The 20,400-nt window shown below is 42.2% G+C and overlaps 1 protein-coding gene across 14 annotated transcripts in view; it reads right to left on the reverse strand.

Moving 5' to 3' along the window:
* GRIN2B (glutamate ionotropic receptor NMDA type subunit 2B) overlaps positions 1-20,400 on the reverse strand; it is a 284,672-nt gene that overhangs the window by 18,231 nt on the left and 246,041 nt on the right. For all 14 annotated transcript variants that reach the window (XM_081928536.1, XM_081928547.1, XM_081928548.1 and 11 more), the window contains 3 exons: positions 19,450-19,603; positions 17,629-17,754; positions 13,494-13,723 (listed from right to left, as the gene is read on the reverse strand). In XM_081928536.1, the coding sequence (XP_081784662.1) occupies positions 13,494-13,723; positions 17,629-17,754; positions 19,450-19,603 (510 nt within the window). The remainder of the gene's footprint in view (positions 1-13,493; positions 13,724-17,628; positions 17,755-19,449; positions 19,604-20,400) is intronic.

Genomic DNA, 20,400 nt, shown 5'->3' on the forward strand with positions numbered 1-20,400 from the left:
AAAAAGATGTGTGTCCTGTGAGGAAATAAGTAACAAAGAATGCAGATTTCCATGCAGATTTATGAAGAACAAGAGAGAAGGCACTTACGAATGAACACCACCCAACCATTCCTTCTCAACACCCTTCTCTCTCCTCTGTTGGAAGACAGAACTGGGTGTGTCATGTGGCTTGTCATGCAACCCCTGCACTTAGGCCTGTTATCCTCAGGTGCAGTGGAGGATGCCAATATTGAAGTAGAATTCCACTGCTAGTCCAGTCCGCTTCTGAACACGGAATCAGGAACAGTTCATAATTCTATGCATTTACCTGACAGGGTGATGCTGCAGTGATAGCTTCCAAATAGGAGCATCACTGCTGCTTACAGGGATGGGAAGGGGCAAGATGGCAGCAAGGTTGGTGCTGTGCAGCCACACTGGTAGAGCCAATCCAGTGTTCCCACCTATGCATCCACACAGCCCCAGCCTTGCTGGTGCCTCACCCCTACCAGTGTGTGGCAAGTGATACTGCTATCCAGAAGCTATTGTGGCAGCTCTGCTCCACTGGGCAAGCCACACCTGCATGCAGTTGGTGTGTGTGGATCATCTTTTTTGCCTCAGGCAGCAAAATGTCTTGGGCCAACTTAACCATCAATCATTATTCTGAACTCACTTTAAAAAGGAAGAACAAATGTGTTCTAAAGAAACATCAAAGTGTAACATTGCAAAGAATAAACATATAAAAAAATTGTCCAGTAGCACCTTAGACACCAACTAAGTTTGTTCTTGGTATAGGCTTTCATGTGCTTGCTCACTTCTTCAGATACACAAAGGATACTTTTGCGGTTCATATAATTGAAGCCAATGTCTTGGAAAAAACAGAATCAGTTTACATTCTTTGGCAAGTTATTCGTGAGGCAAAAAAGAATAGATGCAGCATTATTTAGCTATAGCTGCTCTTCTAGACACACAGGGGAAGCAGCTTTTTAAAATGAAAGTGTCGCTTTTTAAAGTTTGTCTTTAAACAGTGAACAGAATTTTACATGGCAATTTAACAAGGAAGTTTGCATCTGGGGGATATTCAGCAGGGGTAAATGTTTGGTGCAGGAGGTGTTTATCTTGCAGTTTTGTCTAGTTTTATCATATCTGCTGTGGACTAAATTAGTGCTGACTTAAGCTTAACCACAAGGCTGTGGTTTTGAGTTTCCATAAAGCAGTACTCCTGTTTTGCTAGGTGAAGATAACCTCGGGGCTTATTCAAACTCCTGGAAGGAACATGATAGGCAATATTTGATTTCAACAGCTAAATATAATATTATTGATTTCTGATGTTCATAGTGCTATCAGCAATATCTAAATAAAACAACAAAATTGGCAACAATATGATTGCAGGGAAGGAATGTGGCTATGATAAGTTTTGAAAATACAGCTTTTCAAAATACAAAAAACAAACAAACCCAGGCTTTGTGCAATTATCAGAGTGCCAGAGCTCCCAATTCAATTGTTTTCCAAACACCCTAGAAATTTGAAGTTTGGTTATCCCCCAGACCTATGAAAAAACAGTTGGTTAATATTTCATCAACCATTTTGGTTATTATTATTAAGTCTCTATAAATCCCTCACTAAAGTCCTGTTTAATGTGAGTTAATGAAAGTCATTCTGGATAAGATATCTGGAGTTATTTTCTTTTGCTCACTCACCTGCCTGATAGATGCCACTCCTGCCCAACTGTAGCATGTTACTTACATCTCAATCAATCCTACAACCCAACCCCAAATACATTCATGCAGGAGAAGGTCCCAATGTGTTCTGTAAAATGTACTCTCTGGTAAATAAATAAGTTTAGGGGTTCAATCGAAAGGCTACTGTCTTTGTGAGAAGAAAAGAAGCTTTCTTTTACTTTTGTTTGTTTGCCACTTGATCTGCCCCTCATTTTTTTCATTATTGTCTTCTAATGAGAAGTTTGTTGTTATTAGGAATTTACAAAGCTGCCTTATACGAGTCAGACCAATGGTCCATCTAGCTCAGTATTATCTACGATGGTTGTAGCTCCCCAGGGTTTCAGAGTCTTTCCCAGCCCTACCTGAGGGAGCTGAGGAGCAAACCTGGCACTGTCTGCACACAAAACAGATGCAGGCACCAAGAAATCCAGTGAGGGATGTTTTCCTTCTATACTGATGCATCACACACTCAAATGCTGCACCTGTTGCTTCTCTACCTATCACAAAGCTCTGAAACACACAAGAGCCAGTAAACAAAACAGGCAGAAACTCCCTTCATCTGTAATTTAGCTTAGTAAGTTCTCATACATTTTTGCCCTTTTGTGAGCTTAAATGGGAATTGCTGTAGCTACGGGTGGCACTAAATGGCCAAGGGGAAGGGGACCCACCAATTTCCTTGCAGCCAAGGGCCCAAAAAAACTTGGAGTCGAGCCTGTCTATACAAAAGTCTATATGAAGGAGGAATATTTCATCTTCCAAATGTTGACATGCGTAACTCATGTTGCCTCCAGTGTGCTGAATGTCCCAAGATATGCAACCACATTGCTCAGTGAACTAGAAGCCATCGTGTGTCCACAATACCCCCTTTTGATATATTCCTTCTGACAGGAATTTGAGATGGATAGGATCCACCATGTCCTCATCATGAATCTCTGACAACGAATTTCAACTAAACTGTCACTCCACTTTTTATGTTCTACATAATGATGTTGATAGTGTGCTATCTATTATCACTGATGCTTGTTTCCTGTCTGGATTAGAAAACACTTCCCAAATTCAGTGTTCATTTATCTTGTAGGAGTTTTAAACTAGTTTCATGATGTAATGCATTGCAGGGGTGGAGAACCTGTGCTACTTCAGGCCTTGTTGACTCTTAACTTTCATTAGCCCCAGCCAGGATCTTGGATTGTCAGAGACAATGGGAATTGTAGTCCAACAGCATCTGGAGTGTCATAGGTTCCCATGCCTGCTATAGCACCTCAAGGCTGTAAGAAAACACTGCATTTTTTAAAAAAAATCAAACCTGGTTTCCCTTATTTCCCCTGACCTTGCATAACCCCTGCAGTTTCAAAGTGTTACCCCCTGTATTGTTTTCAACACACATTAACTATGTAGTATGGATTACTGCAGAGGGTGCCAACCTTGGGGGGGCAGTGGCCATATCTAGAATTTTGAGGATGTTCCGTGGGTGTGTCCCAAAAAGGCTGCCATGGAGTGTGGCACAATAAAAAAATGGCTGCCACATCTAAAAGAGCAGAAAAAGCGAAAGGACCACAAAATTACTTAGGCATCTCCCCCCCCCCCCCCGGGGCCTCCAGTCAAGAGGTAGAAGGGCACCTGCATTAGTCACCACCACATTCAGTCACAGAGGAAAGCTCTTTGCACCTCTCCTCTGTTCAGATTTTTCTATTATTGTCTCTTGCAGTTATTACTGTTGTGAATTGCTTTGGTATTCACTGAATGAAAAGTGGCATGATGATGATGGTGATGCCTGGACCTCCATTGTAACCTATCAAGGAAGCTAGACTGGATTACCTTTGAAGTCCCTTCCTGTTCTATGATTCTATAATTCAGGAGGGAGGAAGCTTTCTGACTCCAAGGTCCACACTCCCTCATTGCTAACCATCCAGAGTCCATGCGTCAGCAGCGGGAAGGGCCATACCCTCATACATAACCCACATTCATATTCTCTCTCTCTCTCTCTCTCTCTCTCTCTCTCTCTCTCACACACACACACACACACACACACACACACACACACCATTTTCCCAGAATTAAAAGTAAAAATTGGTCAGAAGGTATCCAAATTGGAAATTGAATCTGCAAGAATGCCACACAATCCCTAATCAAGATATATGTGGGTGACTGTCTAAATCTGATCCCTGGAAGAAACCCCATGCAGAGGTGTATTCTAAGAAATTTTCCAGACGATTTCCTCAAGAAGCCAATGTTAGGCAGAATCCTGATTTGAGACCTCATGAGTCCCAAGCTGGCTGAGTTTACTTAGGGCATCTCCACACAATACATTTAAAGCACATCTAAAGTGCATGGCTTCCCTGGAAACTATAGTTTACCTCTCACAGAGCTATCATTCCCAGCACCCACAAAACTACAGTTTCCATGAGTCTTTGAGGGAAGCCATGTGCTTTAAATATAGCATCAACTTTTGTCACTATTTCCCTCAGAAATGCAGATTCTGAATCATCCTCTCAGATATACCTTTACCAGATCCTAAGTAAGAAATCAAAGCCAGGAACTCAAAGCAAACTCTGAGACTTTCACTTCTTCCCTGTTAACGGTGAAACATATTACCAAAGTGCTTCCTGAGTAAGCCACTTCCGATCCTGGGGAGGAGATGGGGTGGCGGGCTTCACGCCCATCCCACATGCGCGGGGGCTGGCTTCAGCCCCCGCGAGACTGAGGGAATCCTGGCTGCATCGCCCACCCAGCCAGCCAATCGGGTGGCTGGGGGGCGTGGCCTGCCCTATTTAGGGCCGGCGCGGCCGGGGCTCGCCCTCTTTTCGCCGCGCCAGCCAGCTGATTTTCCCACCCTCCCTCCCTTTAGGTAGGCTCCTGACATTGCTATGGGCTTCGGTCGGTTGCCACAAGGGGCCTGGTAGGAATTTTTTTTCCAATTGGCGATTTCAACCAATCGGTTTTTCACCTACCTCATAGCAACTCATCACAACTCCTCGGCATTGGCGGTTAGGCATTGGTAAGAAGGGTTTAAGAGGATGGGGGGGGGGAACGCCATCACCTCCCCCCAAAAGCTAAGGGTAGTCCGTTAAAGGATTCCGGGGTGTGTGTGGCCCTGTCCGAAACCTATGGGGGTGTGGGCCTAAGGCACGCCCCCGAGCGGTGACCCGGGGGGAGCTCCTAGTTGACGTGCCTCAGCAGACTCCCCCTTCTGGTGTTAACCCATGCCGGTCTTCATGCAGTCGTGCTGGGGCCGGTTAGTCGATAGGACCAATGCCTAAGCCAATACCTCTCATTCCTGAAATCAATATAGTTGTGGCCTAATTTGCCCATTTAACCTTAATACTTGGTGTCCTATGTCATTATTTCTCCTTCCTGTGGGGGGCGGAAACTTGCCACGCAAATGTTGGTGCACTGGTGTTCTCAAATATGACTTGTGCTTGGCACCAATATTTTAATAGTTGTCACTGTAAATTGTAGTCAGTGATATCACTGAGTTGGGAATAAGAAAAGAAATAATTAGCAAGGAACTCTGAGATTAAAAGAACATAAAAAGAAGCTAAAAATAGCAAGTTTAAAGAAGGTTGTTCTTCTAAAATGGCTAAAATCATAGCAGGGATCTAATTAGCAAAGAAATCTTCCATCACATTTTGTCACATGCAGTAAAGTGCACATAGTAGGTTCAGTAGCTTGACTGAACCTCCATGCAGAATTCAAATTTATGCAATCTCTGCGTTAACTAGACTGTTTAGTGATTCAGAACTACACAACCTCTTCTCTGACTGTATTGAATCTCTGATCAGAGCAGCTTCCTGCAACCAAGTTACTACATAGGCTCTGCATTGACCTTGTTGCTAGGCTACATCATCCCTTCACTGCATAAAAATTGAAGACTTATAGAATCATAGAATTGTAGAGTTTGAAGGGATCCTGAGGATCATCTAGTCTAACCCAATGCAAAGCAGGAAGCTCAACTAAAGCATCCAAACTCCAAAGTTCTCCATGCTGGCAGAGATAAGGGATCACATAAGCCCTCATTGTTACATCTGAAGCAGCACCCCAATTCTACAAGTTGTATCCTGAATTGAAGAGTTCACTTTGAGTGATGTTTTCCATGTAACTTCATTGTAATAATTCAAAGGCAGGTATCTGGGTGTCTGCCATTCAATAAATTTTCTGTTGGTGATAAATTCTGGCAAGAGGTTTTTTATACAGATGTATTTATGGGAATAATGTCAGGAGATAAAATACGGATGCAAAATGTTAGTGCTAAATTTGGTCACCAGTCTTCTCAGCACAAATATGCACACCAGAAATATACATCATTTTACCAAATGCTACCAATATCTGAAGCACGTAAATCTCTCTGTGGAGGAAACATGTGAAGCCACTCTTAGTGCACCAATGTGAAAAGAGGATAAGCAAAGCAGTCAGTCACACTCCCTGGACTGCCTGGTCCTGAATAGGGTAACTGAGCTTGTGAAGGACCAGGTGCGCAGCCTGGGAGTCATTTTGGACTCACAGCTGTCCATGGAGGCGCAGGTCAATTCTGTATCCAGGGCAGCTGTCTACCAGCTCCATCTGGTACGCAGGCTGAGACCCTACTGCCCGCGGACTGTCTCGCCAGAGTGGTGCATGCTCTAGTTATCTCCCGCTTGGACTACTGCAATGCGCTCTACGTGGGGCTACCTTTGAAGGTGACTCAGAAACTACAACTAATCCAGAATGCAGCAGCTAGACTGGTGACTGGGGGCGGCCGCCGAGACCACATAACACCGGTCTTGAAAGACCTACATTGGCTCCCAGTACGTTTCCGAGCACAATTCAAAGTGCTGGTGTTGACCTTTAAAGCCCTAAACGGCCTCGGCTCAGTATACCTGAAGGAGCATCTCCACCCCCATCGTTCTGCCCGGACACTGAGGTCCAGCACCGAGGGCCTTCTGGCGGTTCCCTCATTGCGAGAAGCAAAGTTACAGGTAACCAGGCAGAGGGCCTTCTCGGTAGTGGCGCCCGCCCTGTGGAATGCCCTCCCATCAGATGTCAAAGCGATAAATAACTACCTGACATTCAGAAGACATCTTAAGGCAGCCCCATTCCGGGAAGTTTTTAATCTGTGATATTTTAGTGTATTTTTGGTTTCTATGGAAGCCGCCCAGAGTGGCTGGGGAAACCCAGCCAGATGGGCGGGGTACAAATAATAAATTATTATTATAATTATCATCATCATCATCATCATCATCATCATCATCACACATTTCTTCTTTCCAACTGATCCAATTAATGTAAATGACCAATTTGCTGCATCTCCAATGGATTAAAATACTAGGGATAAAATACCTAGTGTGAGTGAGCTCACAAAGTATTGAGGAGAAAATAAGGGGGCAGGTATGTTAAACACTTGTGCAATCATGGCAACAGGGTGAGGAGGTCAGGGCAGTGAAGTCTTAATGCAACTGCCTACCTGGTACACAGGCTGTGGATGTCATGTGCCATGTAGATCATGTGAGAGAGGAATGAATGGTTTTTGCATATCAGCACCAGAGATACTGGGAAATATAGTTCTGAGGTCCCTGAGCAAAAATATATGTTACAATGATTCTCCAGTGCACAAAATTCTATGCACAGAGCCTGCTACACAGAGTGTCAGAGTCTCAATGCATTGACATCTGTATGTTAGCCCAGCAGAGAAAATAGCAGCTTTGAGGGGATTTTAAATGGACAAACAACATGGTAGAAAATAATTAACATCCCTCCTCCCTGGCCGTGGTCCTGATCAAATTTGCACATGCTTGGCTGCTTTTAAAAGAGACAGGACATCTGATTTTGGGCCACCAATGTCTCGTTTAATCCGGCCCTTAGGGAAGGGGGTTAAACAAATGCATGGAAGATAGGTCTATCAACAGCTGTTAACTACGACAGTTAAATGGAATCTCCAGGCTCAGAGACAGAGACAGTGTGCCTCTGAATATCAGGTATGAGCAAAAGAAAATAACGCATGTTGACTGTTCTAGTTACACAGGCTTCTTGGAAGCATCTGGCTAGCTGAACTAGGTGGACTCTTGGTCTGACTTAGAAGGGCTCCTCTTATTTAACTCAGTAGTCGAGCACAGTCCCTGAAATCTCTAGGCAGAAAACCCCTTAGCTAAAACCCTGGAGAGCCACGGCTAGTCAACATAAACAATACTGAGCTAAATGGACCAATAATCTGACTCAGGATAATGGAGCTTCACATTTTCCTATTTTCTTATGGGCAGCTTCAAAGGGAACAAGAGCAGAAATATAATGTCCAAAACCCATCATGTAATATTGCAGCGAGATAAGAGGGAAAGACAGCACAGAATTACTGTTAGCCGCACCTTGAAACTGTAATCTTTTAAATCATGTGCTGATTATTACTTTCCATCTTGCCTCAAGTGTAGCCTATTGGGAGATTTTCACACATGCCCCTCTTCCAGCATGAGTGAAATCCAAGTCCAAAAGTCAGCATGCCTATTCTCTGCATGTCTTTAGGCTTTATCTGCTTAAGGTACTGAGAAAAAACACATTTGTACTCCCATTAATCCTGAAGAGTCCCATTACAAGTTTTTACCACCATTAATCCCTGCAGCGTTGAGGAAGAGAGAGGATCCTATGAGGAATGAGTCAAAGCTAAAGCACATCACAGTCATACCAGTGTTTTAAGCCATTCCACTTTGAGCTGAGATTTAAAGGGGGGGCAGGAAAGACAAAAAATATATCACATGTTGGTGTATTTAAACATTCATAACTTTATAACTAACCAGTCTATTTTCTTCCAACAAAGAAGCTTCTATTGAAGGGCACAAGCAACTTAAAAATGCCAAATCTGAAAACTCAATGGTACATCGTGATTTGCAACTCTTTGTCCACAGACCTCATAAATCACTTTTATTCTTCCTACTTCCTAATGGTAGCAGCAGCCCTTAAACAGTGTGTAAAATTGAAGCATCCAGCTAATGTGAAAAGTATTCAATGAAGAATTCAGATCAGGAGTAGGAAACCTGTTGCTCTCCAGATGTTGTTAGACTCCAGTCCCCCACCCAGTCCCATCTATCATGGTTAATGGTCAGTGATGATGGCAGAGCCCTCCGAAGAGTCACAGGTTCCCCACCCATGTGCTAGGTGAGATCTCTTCCTGTAACAAGTGTTCCATAGCTTAAGAACTGGAAAGTGCTGCCTGGCACCTCAATCCTGAATATATTTACTCAAAAGCAAGCCTAATTGATTTGAAAGGAGCTTAGTTTCACAGAAAGTATGCTTAGGATCCCAGTTTATAACAATGAGGATGTACTTATCTTTAAGTAAAATCCTACTGATTTTTAAACTAGGCTGTTCAAGTGTTTAAAGGTAAGGATGTGTTTTGCTAGATTATGTTTCATATCCAGGGGCCTAGCCGAATAATAAGATTTATGTGCCTTGGATTTTAAGATTAAAATGTTGAAAAGAATAACACTAAAAACCAGTAACATGGACAAATCAACTGCACCAAAAAGCACAGAATCATAGAAATAAACTGCAATCCTATTTATATTGAGAAAAATAACCACTTTATTTCAAATAAGTTCAGCATCTTCTATGAATGTATACATTCAGAGATATGAACACCTGCCTGTTACACTATCACCAATTTGTCCTTTAACCATTGGCCCTTTCCTTTGATCTTAAAGAATAAGGAACTGGGAAATGAATATTTAAGGGAACAATTATCTGAAGGGGGAAATAATTGGAGGCATATCTACATGGAAATTTGTTTGGAAGGATCTGCTAGAGAAAGAAAATAGGTTCAGCAAAATTGAGCCATGAGAATGACGAAACTGGGTTTAGCTATGGCATCAGAACATAGGAAGATCCCTGCTAGACTCACAGAAAATCCCAACTAATTCTACATTCTGTTTCAACATAAGCAAGATGTGAAAGTGAGACCAACACTGCCTTTTTCGTTTATTAAGAGTGAGGGGAACAGGGATCTCCTAACAACTCCCAGCACCTTTCACAAGCTATAGGTCTCAGACTTGCCTGGAGAAAGCCATGACTGTTTATAGTGTTATCATAGCGCTGTAAATATATAGTGTGAATGTGGCCACAGAGAAACAATACCAGTTGGCCTTACCATTAGGAAGAGTGAGGCAGCCACCTGAGTCAATCTATTTTTGGTATCGTTAAATGGTGCCAAATAATTCAATAGCTATTACCATTGTACTTCTCTAGTAGTTAGAGAAGGGGAGAGATGCATGTGTTTGCATCCGATGCCAAAATAATTTAACTGGCCTTAGGTACTATGGATCCTAACTGGGTGTGGGGCAGGGAGAGCAACACCTTTTTCTGCTCCGCTACAGGCAGCAAAATGTCTTGGACTGGTACACACACAAGCATACAGAGAATACTGTCACTAAGCTGGACACTCAAGTAGCAGTTAGCTCAGTTGGTTAGAGTGTGGTGCTGATAATGCCAAGGATGTGGGTTGGATTCCCATACAAGCCACATGCATTGCAGAGGATTTGCCTTGATGACCCTTGAGGTCCCTTCCAACTCTACTGTTCTATGATTCTAAGCAAGATACTACAGTGGTACCTCGGGTTAAGTACTTAATTTGTTCCGGAGGTCCGTTCTTAACCTGAAACTGTTCTTAACCTGAAGCACCACTTTAGCTAATGGGGCCTCCTGCTGCTGCCACGCCGCTGGAGCCCAATTTCTGTTCTTATCCTGAAGCAAAGTTCTTAACCCGAGGCACTATTTCTGGGTTAGCGGAGTCTGTAACCTGAAGCGTATGTAATCTGAAGCGTCTGTAACCCAGGGAACCACTGTATACTGTAACTCAAGAGACCCAGAGGTCTTCAAGTATTTAACACTGGATTTAAATCAATCACACCAAAGGCCAGAATTTAGGGGCTGGGGGTGAAGGGACAAGACTTAGCTCATAACTAACACTCAAGACAGACACAAACAACAGCAAGAGAAATCAAAATTAGGATGCAAGGGATTTTAGGAAAGTAATGTTCTAGATTGGAATAAGAAGGCCACACCTGCAGACTACAAGCCCCAACAGCTCTAACAATGTCAGTGTTGCTGCTCCCAGCAGGAAAGGATTTATAGGTGTGTGTGGCATTAGGGCCACATGGGTCTGAGGGGCCTCCAAGCCATTAGTGTGCCTTGTTATCTGAGAGGATAGCTTTGAAATGTGACTACAAGCAATGAATTGAGATGGTTGAATTCTAGCATTTTAGTTGTTTTGTTTCTACTGTTTGCGTCTCCTTCTTTCCAATTAAAATCAGTGGAGGCTGGGCCGTTAGGGCAGAGGTCACCAACCTGGTGCTCATGAAGGCCTTCATTGGCATCCCTGAAGGAGGTACCAGACTCAGAGCTTTCATTAAAAAAGAAGAAGTTTCTAGCCCTTCTAATAAGAAATTTATCAATCATAACATGCAGGTACCTTTCTGAATAATTTCTTTCAAATGAGCCAGCCTGGCTGTTACTGCCTCTCAATGTTTTTAGCCAATAAGTGAGGTCAGAGCTGTGACTGATATAGTAAGTTGTTTGGACCCCAGGCAATAGGAATCCATGCAGTGCTAACAGAGATGGATTTATAATGGTGCAATTGCAGCAATTGCACCAGGGCTCATGGCAGCAGAAGACCCAAACACTGAGTTTTAATTTTTTTAAACAGTATGTCTTCAGCCCTTCTAGAAATAAAGCTACAAAGTGTAATGTGCAGGCAGCCTTCAAAGCTGTCGGTTGCCAACCTGATGCAAGCAGAGGGACGACTATAATCTATCCTCAAGCTCTGCAGCGTGAAGCATTTGCTGGAGTTGGAAGGACCCACCAACTTCCAACTCCCATTGGCTATGATACTAACTTCTCCCCTACTTTCTTGAAGGATTTGCCTGGGCGGCTGCTGTGGGACAAAATGAGAGGAGAGGAGAGGAGAGGAGAGGAGAGGAGAGGAGAGGAGAGGAGAGGAGAGGAGAGGAGAGGAGAGGAGAGATAGCTGCTACACCTCTGGTGTTGGGGATGGGGGAAAGTGCCAAGACCATTTCACCTCCTCTTCTTTGGCTGCCCAGGGAAGGACTTTCTGAAAAGATGGGGAGCTAAGAAGTGTGGAGGCAACACACATATAAAAAAATGATTAAACTCCCTCATCCAAATCAGGCAGATCTTTTTGTAATGGGAAAAGACAACAGGAATTCCAGCCACAGAACCCTTACATTACATGAAGTTTGGCCATCTATCCAAGAACCTGAAATCCAGAATACACCTTAAGGTAAAGAATAGCCCATGGTTTGGTACAAATTGCATTTAATATCTCAAAAGGGAGGGGGGGACATAGGAAGAAAAGCCTTTCCCCCAAGGATTTGAATCTACCAACAATAATCCTGTGCTTCTTATATATGCTAATTCATCCATCAGCAACCACCGAAGATTCATCATCTTTGATGGTTTGTGAGGTTAAAATGGGACAGAATGAAAAATAAAAAAGGCACCGAGAAGGTCACAAATATTACAGACATCCTTCTTGAGGACATCTAATCTAGGAGACTGTAGTGCCACCCTTGCAGCATATCAGACAAGCCTGGTTTGAACAAAGTATGATAAGATAATATTGTACTAATAAATATTATTATTGTTAAAAAATAAACCAATGCACTAATGATAAACTAGAGCTTACAACACTATATTCATCAATAGCTATGACCCATAAGCACAAGGAGTCCACCTCTGTGACCACAAGCCAGTGACCTCTGTCTAATGCTGCTGCACAGCCCAGCCTACCATAAAACATCTGCATCTATAATTCACACAATTAAAAAAAAATCAGGAAATGAGAGCAAGGAAGAAAATAAATTAAGAAAATGGGTGAGGGAAGATTTCCTTTCAGGGTTGCATCCCCATCCCTCATTCACCGATAACAGCAGAGCCCCAAATTATCAACTACATTGTAACTACATTAACTTGAATGAGGGTATTTTTCTCTCTCCAGCTTAAGTACTTCCAAATATAGCTATTTAGCTGATATTCTTCCATTTTCTGAAGCTTCATGCTAAAATATATAACCTATCGCTGCAATCCTGTGCACACTTATTTGGGAGTAAAGCCAATTGAATATAGCGGGATTTCCATATAACTATGCATAGGAGTGGGCTATTGTGTATGGGGTGTGTGTGCTTAAATCCTATTTCTGCCATGGACTTAAGCATATCAGTGTCTGTTCCTCCTCTTTACAGGGAAGATAATCATAACCTCTCAGAGCATTGCTGTGCAGCACTTCTCAGCTTGTGAGAAATTCCTACAGAAACTGGAAAGCAGGAGAACAAAATCAGCCAAAGACAAAATGTTGTATTTGTCATACTTGCCCCAAGCAGAGTTCAAGTGGATTAAAGGGTAGCAGAAGGAATGGGAGGCAGAGCACTAGTTTATTAGTTCACAGTTGCTAAGAAGAGAGCAGGCACACTCTATTTCTTTGCCCAGTCAAGATATATACAAAATCTGGTTTTATCAGGGAGGTTGTTTCAGTTCTCCTGGCAACTGTTCATACAGTTATAGGATGCCAACACATAGGGATGCTCACTTTATACTTTGAGAAACTTGGGTTTAGATATTCACAAATCAATTAAAAACACACACACAAAATAAAATTAAAAAGTTTTCTTATTATTTGAATTATCATGTTATTTATTACTGACATCATAAATTAAATTATGGCTGCATTATTGCTAACCAAGCTCAGGGTGCACTCAATTAAAATAAAGAAGAAGCAAAAGGATTTCATGACAAGGAAGCAACCCTCTGAGGTTGCAAATGCATTACCTTTTTGTCGCTCAGCCCAGACACCTGGTCTACATACTCCTCTTGGATCATGAAGGCAGCCAAATTGGCAGTGTAACTGGCCAGAAAGATGACAGCAAAGAAGGCCCACACAGACACCATGATCTTGCTTGTAGTTCCCTTGGGATTCTGCACTGGCACAGAGTTGTTGAATACCAGGCCCCACAATAGCCAGATAGCTTTGCCAATGGTGAAAGAAGGACCACCAGGCTCTGAAATGACCGAAAACATAAGCAGAAATAGTGATCAGACTGGCAAAGTCCGTCATTCCAAGTAGTTAGTACAAAATCCTGACACTTTACTCTTATACATCACTTTGTCTAATTGCGCAAACATAGGTTGGTATACTGGAAGAATCCCATAAATTTGCACACTTTTCTTCCTCTCTTTCTCTGTTCTTCCTGGTTAATATCAACTAATTTACAGCAGAATTCTAACTATGTCTGCTCAGAAGTAAGCCCCAACAGGACCTACTCCCAGGTAAGCGTCCATAGAATTGCAGTGTTAAATCTGAAGAGGTAAAATAGCAGTTGGCTTCTAAAACAGAGACTGAAACCAGGATTAGAAGTTTACCTCAATCTCTGGTTTAGAAGCTAACTATGGTCAGCGGTAACTGTTCTTATGCCAGGTCAGGTGTAGCAATGAAACCTTGCAGTTAACACTAACCAGAGAAAGATGGGGAAATTCATGCAGCTAGAGGAAGTTGGGAGATGGCACAACCTTGTTGGATGTTCCCAGTTATCAAAGCATGGTTTGGCAGTGTGATGGGTCAGTGGTAGGCTTCAGGTTTCATGGCAGAGCCAATCAGTTATCAGCCAATAGGCTTCCCAGTTCCCCATGTAACTGAAGAAAGAAGTCATGTTTGGGGAGAGCCTGACTAGTGTTCTGGGAGGGGGAACTCCTTTTTACTACTCTAAAACAAAACAAAACAAAAAGGATGTGCTCTCCAACCCTAGAAAGGGAAAGCACATCAAAAATAATAAAAACTATTGAAAAACACTTGGCACTGCTGATGTTCACCTGTTGTCTTTTGAGGGCTAATGAGTGTTCTTGGGATTGAATGATCCTCTAACAAAAAGTAAAAACAGTCCCCAAGAAAGCACAACTCTAAAAGCTGAACTTTAAAAAGTACAGAAAATTGTGTTATGAGTGTAAATGAGTGAGGGTGGGGTGTTTTGCTCATCTCTATTTGTTGTGACACTGACATTTAGGTGGGTACAGTGGAATTCCGGTGGCCACATTCTGCACAAAGGACAACAATTTGCATTTCCCATCCATAAAATGCTGTAGGTGGAACGCAGGGGAAATGTGACAGTCCTGTAGCAGAAAAGTGTCTTAAATAAATATGCCTGGATCCCACAAAATAAATGAGTAAAAGGACCCTAACGTTCTGTGGGAAACCCGGAAACAAATCTGTCCTTGGCTGCTCAGCTCAGTGGGTGACCTTGGGCAACTCACCTAGTCATCATCTTCTGGTTGCTGTGAAGCTAAAAGGTCATTTTGAGTACCTCAGATGAAGGGTGAGGTATAACAAAATGTCATCTGCCTTAACAATACATGCATGCATTTTTGTTTATCCAAACGTTATCGTAAATACAGTCACTGAAGCGACTAACTCCGCAAGCCACTCCTGCAACCTAAACTGCAACAGGGAGGAAGTGATACACGTGCCTCCCCGTAAGATGAAAGTATGCAGTGCTGCTCTCTGAGTCTTGGCATACTTATGTATGACTTGCAAACAGAGGCACACATAAATCTTTTTCACATCACGAGTTTTAGACATTCAGGAGCACTCCCATGAGTAGGACAGAAATTTCATGACGCCTCTAGCTCTATAACAAATTGTGGCATTTGGTATCATAGCTATTGCTGTTCTGTTAAGTAAGTGTGAGCACAGGTTTTCAAAAGTTCTTTAAGTCCTACAAGGTCACTGTGATCTAAACAACTAGAAACATCCATGCAATGAAGTACAAGGCCAAGAGAGTTCCTTCACACAGCTGCTCTTTTTCCGTCTGCATTTTAATGGAACTAACCCAAACCAAGTTCACAGAGTCTATTAGTTATGCTTATTAATGCAGGCTTATGTGCCACAACTCCAGCTGACTTTCAATAAGAATTGAATGAATGTATCTGATGGCAAATCTGGCTCCCACATATGCAATGCAGATGAGATAAGTTATTATGAGAAACATTCATTTTGCATTTTTTGGCTTTTTGAATACTTAACAGTGAAGCATTTCATCAACATTTATTTTTGCATGCAAATTAATTTATCTCTGTATTGATGTTTATAATTTGCATTTTAAAAATTTGAGGAAGTGAGTAAGAAACTTTTAAAGGAAACTTTTAAAGGGAAAATGGATAAATAAAATAAAACTTTAAACTAGCTCCACTGCATAATTGCAAAGAAACATTGTTGAACATTGCATATTTTCAGTTTTGCATGGTTTATATTTGCTGCTTCTTCATCCAGAATCACCATAGATTTATAAAGCAAGAGTACCTTTTCAGGATACCTTAACAGTTAAGATATGACTATCATCCTCAATGACTACACAGAAGTAAGTCCCATTGAGTTGCATAGGCTAACATCATGTGGACTATGCAAACAGCTGCAAACACACAGTGAACTCTGTGTAGCATTTGGTATCCAGAAAAAAACACACATGAACATATCCATATTGGCCTTGTGCAATGCATGTTTCTCATAACAATGTATGTCATCATTTCACATATAGAATCCAGTTTTACCCCAAATAATTCATTCAAGCTATTCACCATTCGCATCTGTTCTGCTACCTGTACAAAAAATATGTGCATGGTGTGTATACAGAAATTTCAGCATGAGCATCTTCATGAATATTCACAACTCTGCATACATCTCCTTAGATATGTGCATTGGTCCATGTATGCTGTCCACAGCTTGTGGACAACAGCTCCCTTTGGCATGACTATACATAAAGCTCTGACTAAATTTCCATTTCAAAATATCTTTTCTTCAGGGCTCAAAAACTTGGTGGCATAGATACGTTCAGGGCAAATTTGAGAAGCGGGTAAAACGATTTTCACACAAATATCTCAGTTCAAGCATCTTCATATTTTCAGCCTGTGGGTAAACCAGAAGGTCTTACGTAGGGGGCCATTTCACAGCTCAACGAAGCCAAGGGAATATACCAGTATCTTACCAGCATCCAAGTGCTTTCACTTATTTTCTGTATTCTGCCTTTGCCCTTCACTCATAAATCAACTCTCTAATCAGACAGCTTTGCACCTTTTGCTCCCCGTCCCTCTGCAACTACTCCATCTACATCCCCCACCCACCCGAGGATATTAAATTAATAGTTAATATGTCTCAAATTTATGGAGACAGTAGAGTATGACACTGGAGATGGTTTGTCGTTTCTGCTGCTTCAAGCACCCCTAGATTGCTGTAACTTCCTTATCCCTGTCCTTCTTCTGACACACAATCTAGATGTGAATTAATTTGCAAGGGGTTAATGTGCAGAGGTTCTCCATTAGGCACTTTGGGTGAATCTCTGGAAGGAAATAATTCCATTAATGCAATTAGTGTAATGAGAGATAGATGAATGTAACATTACATAGCTTTGTAATATCATCATCATCATTGTCGTCATGTAAATTTCCAGTTATACAGCCAAGGCAAGCAGAACCAAAGTAGGAAAAGCAATCAAGGGTTGCAAATTTATTACGTTAAAATTCATATGCATGACAAAATTTGCAAAATTTTGCACATTTGCTGGGTACCAATTCAAATGTGAACAGTTGTCCAAGGGAATATATATTTCAGTTTAACAAAGTAGCATGTTTACTTTGGAGAAATTATGAGCAAACACACATAGGGTCAGGAAGATAATTTCAGGTCAGCTGAAAATTAGTGGCTCTGTATTGTGAGCCACGCAAATGCCCAATCATCCAAAGAGATCCATTTAAATTTTCTGCTGTTTGTGAACCTATTGATTCAACTTCTTTCCTTGTTTACCCAGAGAAAATACAAAATCTGTAAATGGTTGACATATATGCAGGAGGAGGATAAAATGAAGCCAGGCTAAACAAGCAAGACCATAATCGTTGCATGTTGAGAGATATGTCTCCTTACCTCTGCCATCAGCCAGACACCGGTTGTATCCCACAGGGCTGAAGTACTCAAAGACAAAGACAGCCACCGCAGAGATTATAAGCAGCATTACAAACATCATCACCCATACATCAGCACTGAATGGCTCTAAAGAGAAAAAGACAGAAAATTTGTAGGTACTTTTCCATCCTACCCCAAAATACAAGCCAGCCCCATCAGTGGAAGCCAAGTGCAAGGACTTCTACTTATGGAAAGGGCCTTTCCCCCTCGTCTCCTCATACTGCCCCCTAGGGAGGAGAGCTGGTATTGTTCCAACTGGCAAGCAGAATTGCTTATGTGGGTGGAAAGATTGGAAGAGACCATCATTAAATTCCACCCCGAACTGATTTGTTTACTTCTTTACAGTTACTGTTACTCTAAATGGCAGTTGCTTTCAGGTACAGAACTTACACAGGAGTGAGTTTTTGCCAGCACCTTACAGTATATAATGAAGGGGTCAGGTGAGCTTCCCTGGAGAGAGCATTCCACAAGCGAGAAACTACTGCAGAAAAGGCCAGTTCTTGTATTGCCACCCTCCAGAACTCACACAAAGAAGGGCCTCGGGCCCTTCTTGCAGGCTCTGGGTGGGTTAGTATGGGGAGAGGTAAAGGTAAAGGGACCCCTGACCATTAGGTCCAGTCGTGGCCGACTCTGGGGTTGCGGCGCTCATCTCGCTTTATTGGCCGAGGGAGCCAGCATACAGCTTCCGGGTGATGTGGCCGGTGTACAGCTTCCGGGTCATGTGGCCAGCATGACTAAGACGCTTCTGGCGAACCAGAGCAGCGCACGGAAACACCATTTACCTTTCCGCCGGAGAGGTACCTATTTATCTACTTGCACTTTGAGGGACCAAGCAACGGCAGCTCACCCCGTCGTGGGGATTCGAACCGCCGACCTTGTGATTGGCAAGTCCTAGGCTCTGTGGTTTAACCCACAGCACCACCCGCGTCCCATGGGGAGAGGTGGTAATATGCAATTGCAGTACTTTGCAATATGTTCTAGTGGTCCTGCCTTTGAAATGTGTTTAAAATACTGCTTTCAGGCTGATGTTGGGATCCTGTTCTCTGGAGCACGTGACTCCATTGTTAGTCACTCTGCTTTGACTCTCAGCCTGGTTTAACCCAAGCTCTGGAACTCTCTGCCCCAGAAAGCCAGCCTAGTCCTTTCCCTTTCTGTAGACTGGCACAGAGTGCCATATTGATGTAGATCCTCAGAATGGAAATGCACTAGCCAGTTAAGAATTAGTATTTAGTTTTTTTGTCAGTATATTTTCTCTGCTGCTATTGTGATTTCATTTGATTTTTTAAAGTTTTATGGTGCTTTGAGGGCTTTGCACACAAAAAAAGGCTTACAAACTTCAAAAAAGAAAGCAAGAAAGAGACTCTGCCTTCACTTTTTTGGATATAAGGCAAAGTGATAGGAAAAGCTTCTTCTGAACGTCTGCATGTCATACTGCTGGGATGCCAAATGATTGTCATAGGTCAACTCCGGGCTTTGGGAAGCAAAGATCAGGGGAAAGCTGAAGAAATGTATTTGAACATAATTAAACTTCTAGTTCTGGAACCTGGGACCAATATTTCTGAAGTTATTTGTTAGTATTCTCATTTTCACATCTAGAACCTGGTTCTGAAATCTAGTTCAGGATTGAACTTCAGGGTGTATGAAGTTTCTTTCAAGCAGTGTGTGTGTGCTGTTTGTTTTTTAAATTTGAAAAAGAACAGCAAACATTCTGGTTGTTTTTCTTAAAATATTTTCCCCTGCACTTTGCCTCAATGTAAATATATATAATTTTAAAAACTTTACCTAAAAAGGCAGAAGGTGAGACAGTCCCATTGCTTCGCGACACCATTACACTAATGCCTGTCTCAATGAAGGGTACAGAAAAGTCTACCACTTCTGAGCGTTCTGCATTTATGGTGAGGGATCCCACCGCCATATAGGCACGTTTGTCAACCACCTGAGACAAGGAGACAGAAAAATAGTTAATGCAGAGACTAGAGTCTAGCATGCAGGAGCTGGAACCTGTTCAAGAATAAAGGATGATTTCGGGTAAGTTAAAACAAGGACAGGATGCCACACATTCATAAGGTTTTGTATATATGAGGCAGGAAGGGAAAAAGCAAGGGCAAATGGTGTTGACATCACATTTGGAAATGGGAACTGGGAAAGATAAAGGAAAAAGAAAATAGGAGGAAGGTGGCACATTGTGCAATAAGCGAGGAGAAAAAGAGTGGCAAGCTAGCTAAGGATTATTTCACATCATATTTGAACATTCAGAATGGAAGGTCAGATCAGTGAAAGGAAAAAAATAATTCCTGGGAAGGACCATCCTTGTTTTCCATTTCCCTGGAAAATAACAACAACAACAACAACAACAACAACAACAACAACAACAACAACAACAACAACAACAACAACAACAATTTATTATTTGTACCCCGCCCATCTGGCTGGGTTTCCCCAGCCACTCTGGGCGGCTTCCAACAAAGATGAAAGATACACTAAAATGTCACATATTAAAAACTTCCCTGAACAGGGCTGCCTTCAGATGTGTTTTCCCACAAGTGTGCCCTTTTAAGGCAACCAATTGGTTGTGGGTTGGTTTCAGTATTTGTGTACACACATATGTACACATACCTGCAAAACACTTTGGGTGTTGGGATCAGAGACGATGTACATTTAGGAACACCATAGGAGGCTGCTTTATGCTGAATTAGATCACTGATCCATCTAGCTCAGCACTGTGTACACTGA

This window comes from Podarcis melisellensis (assembly GCF_964234715.1).
Source record: "Podarcis melisellensis genome assembly, chromosome: 10".
NCBI lineage: Eukaryota > Metazoa > Chordata > Lepidosauria > Squamata > Lacertidae > Podarcis > Podarcis melisellensis.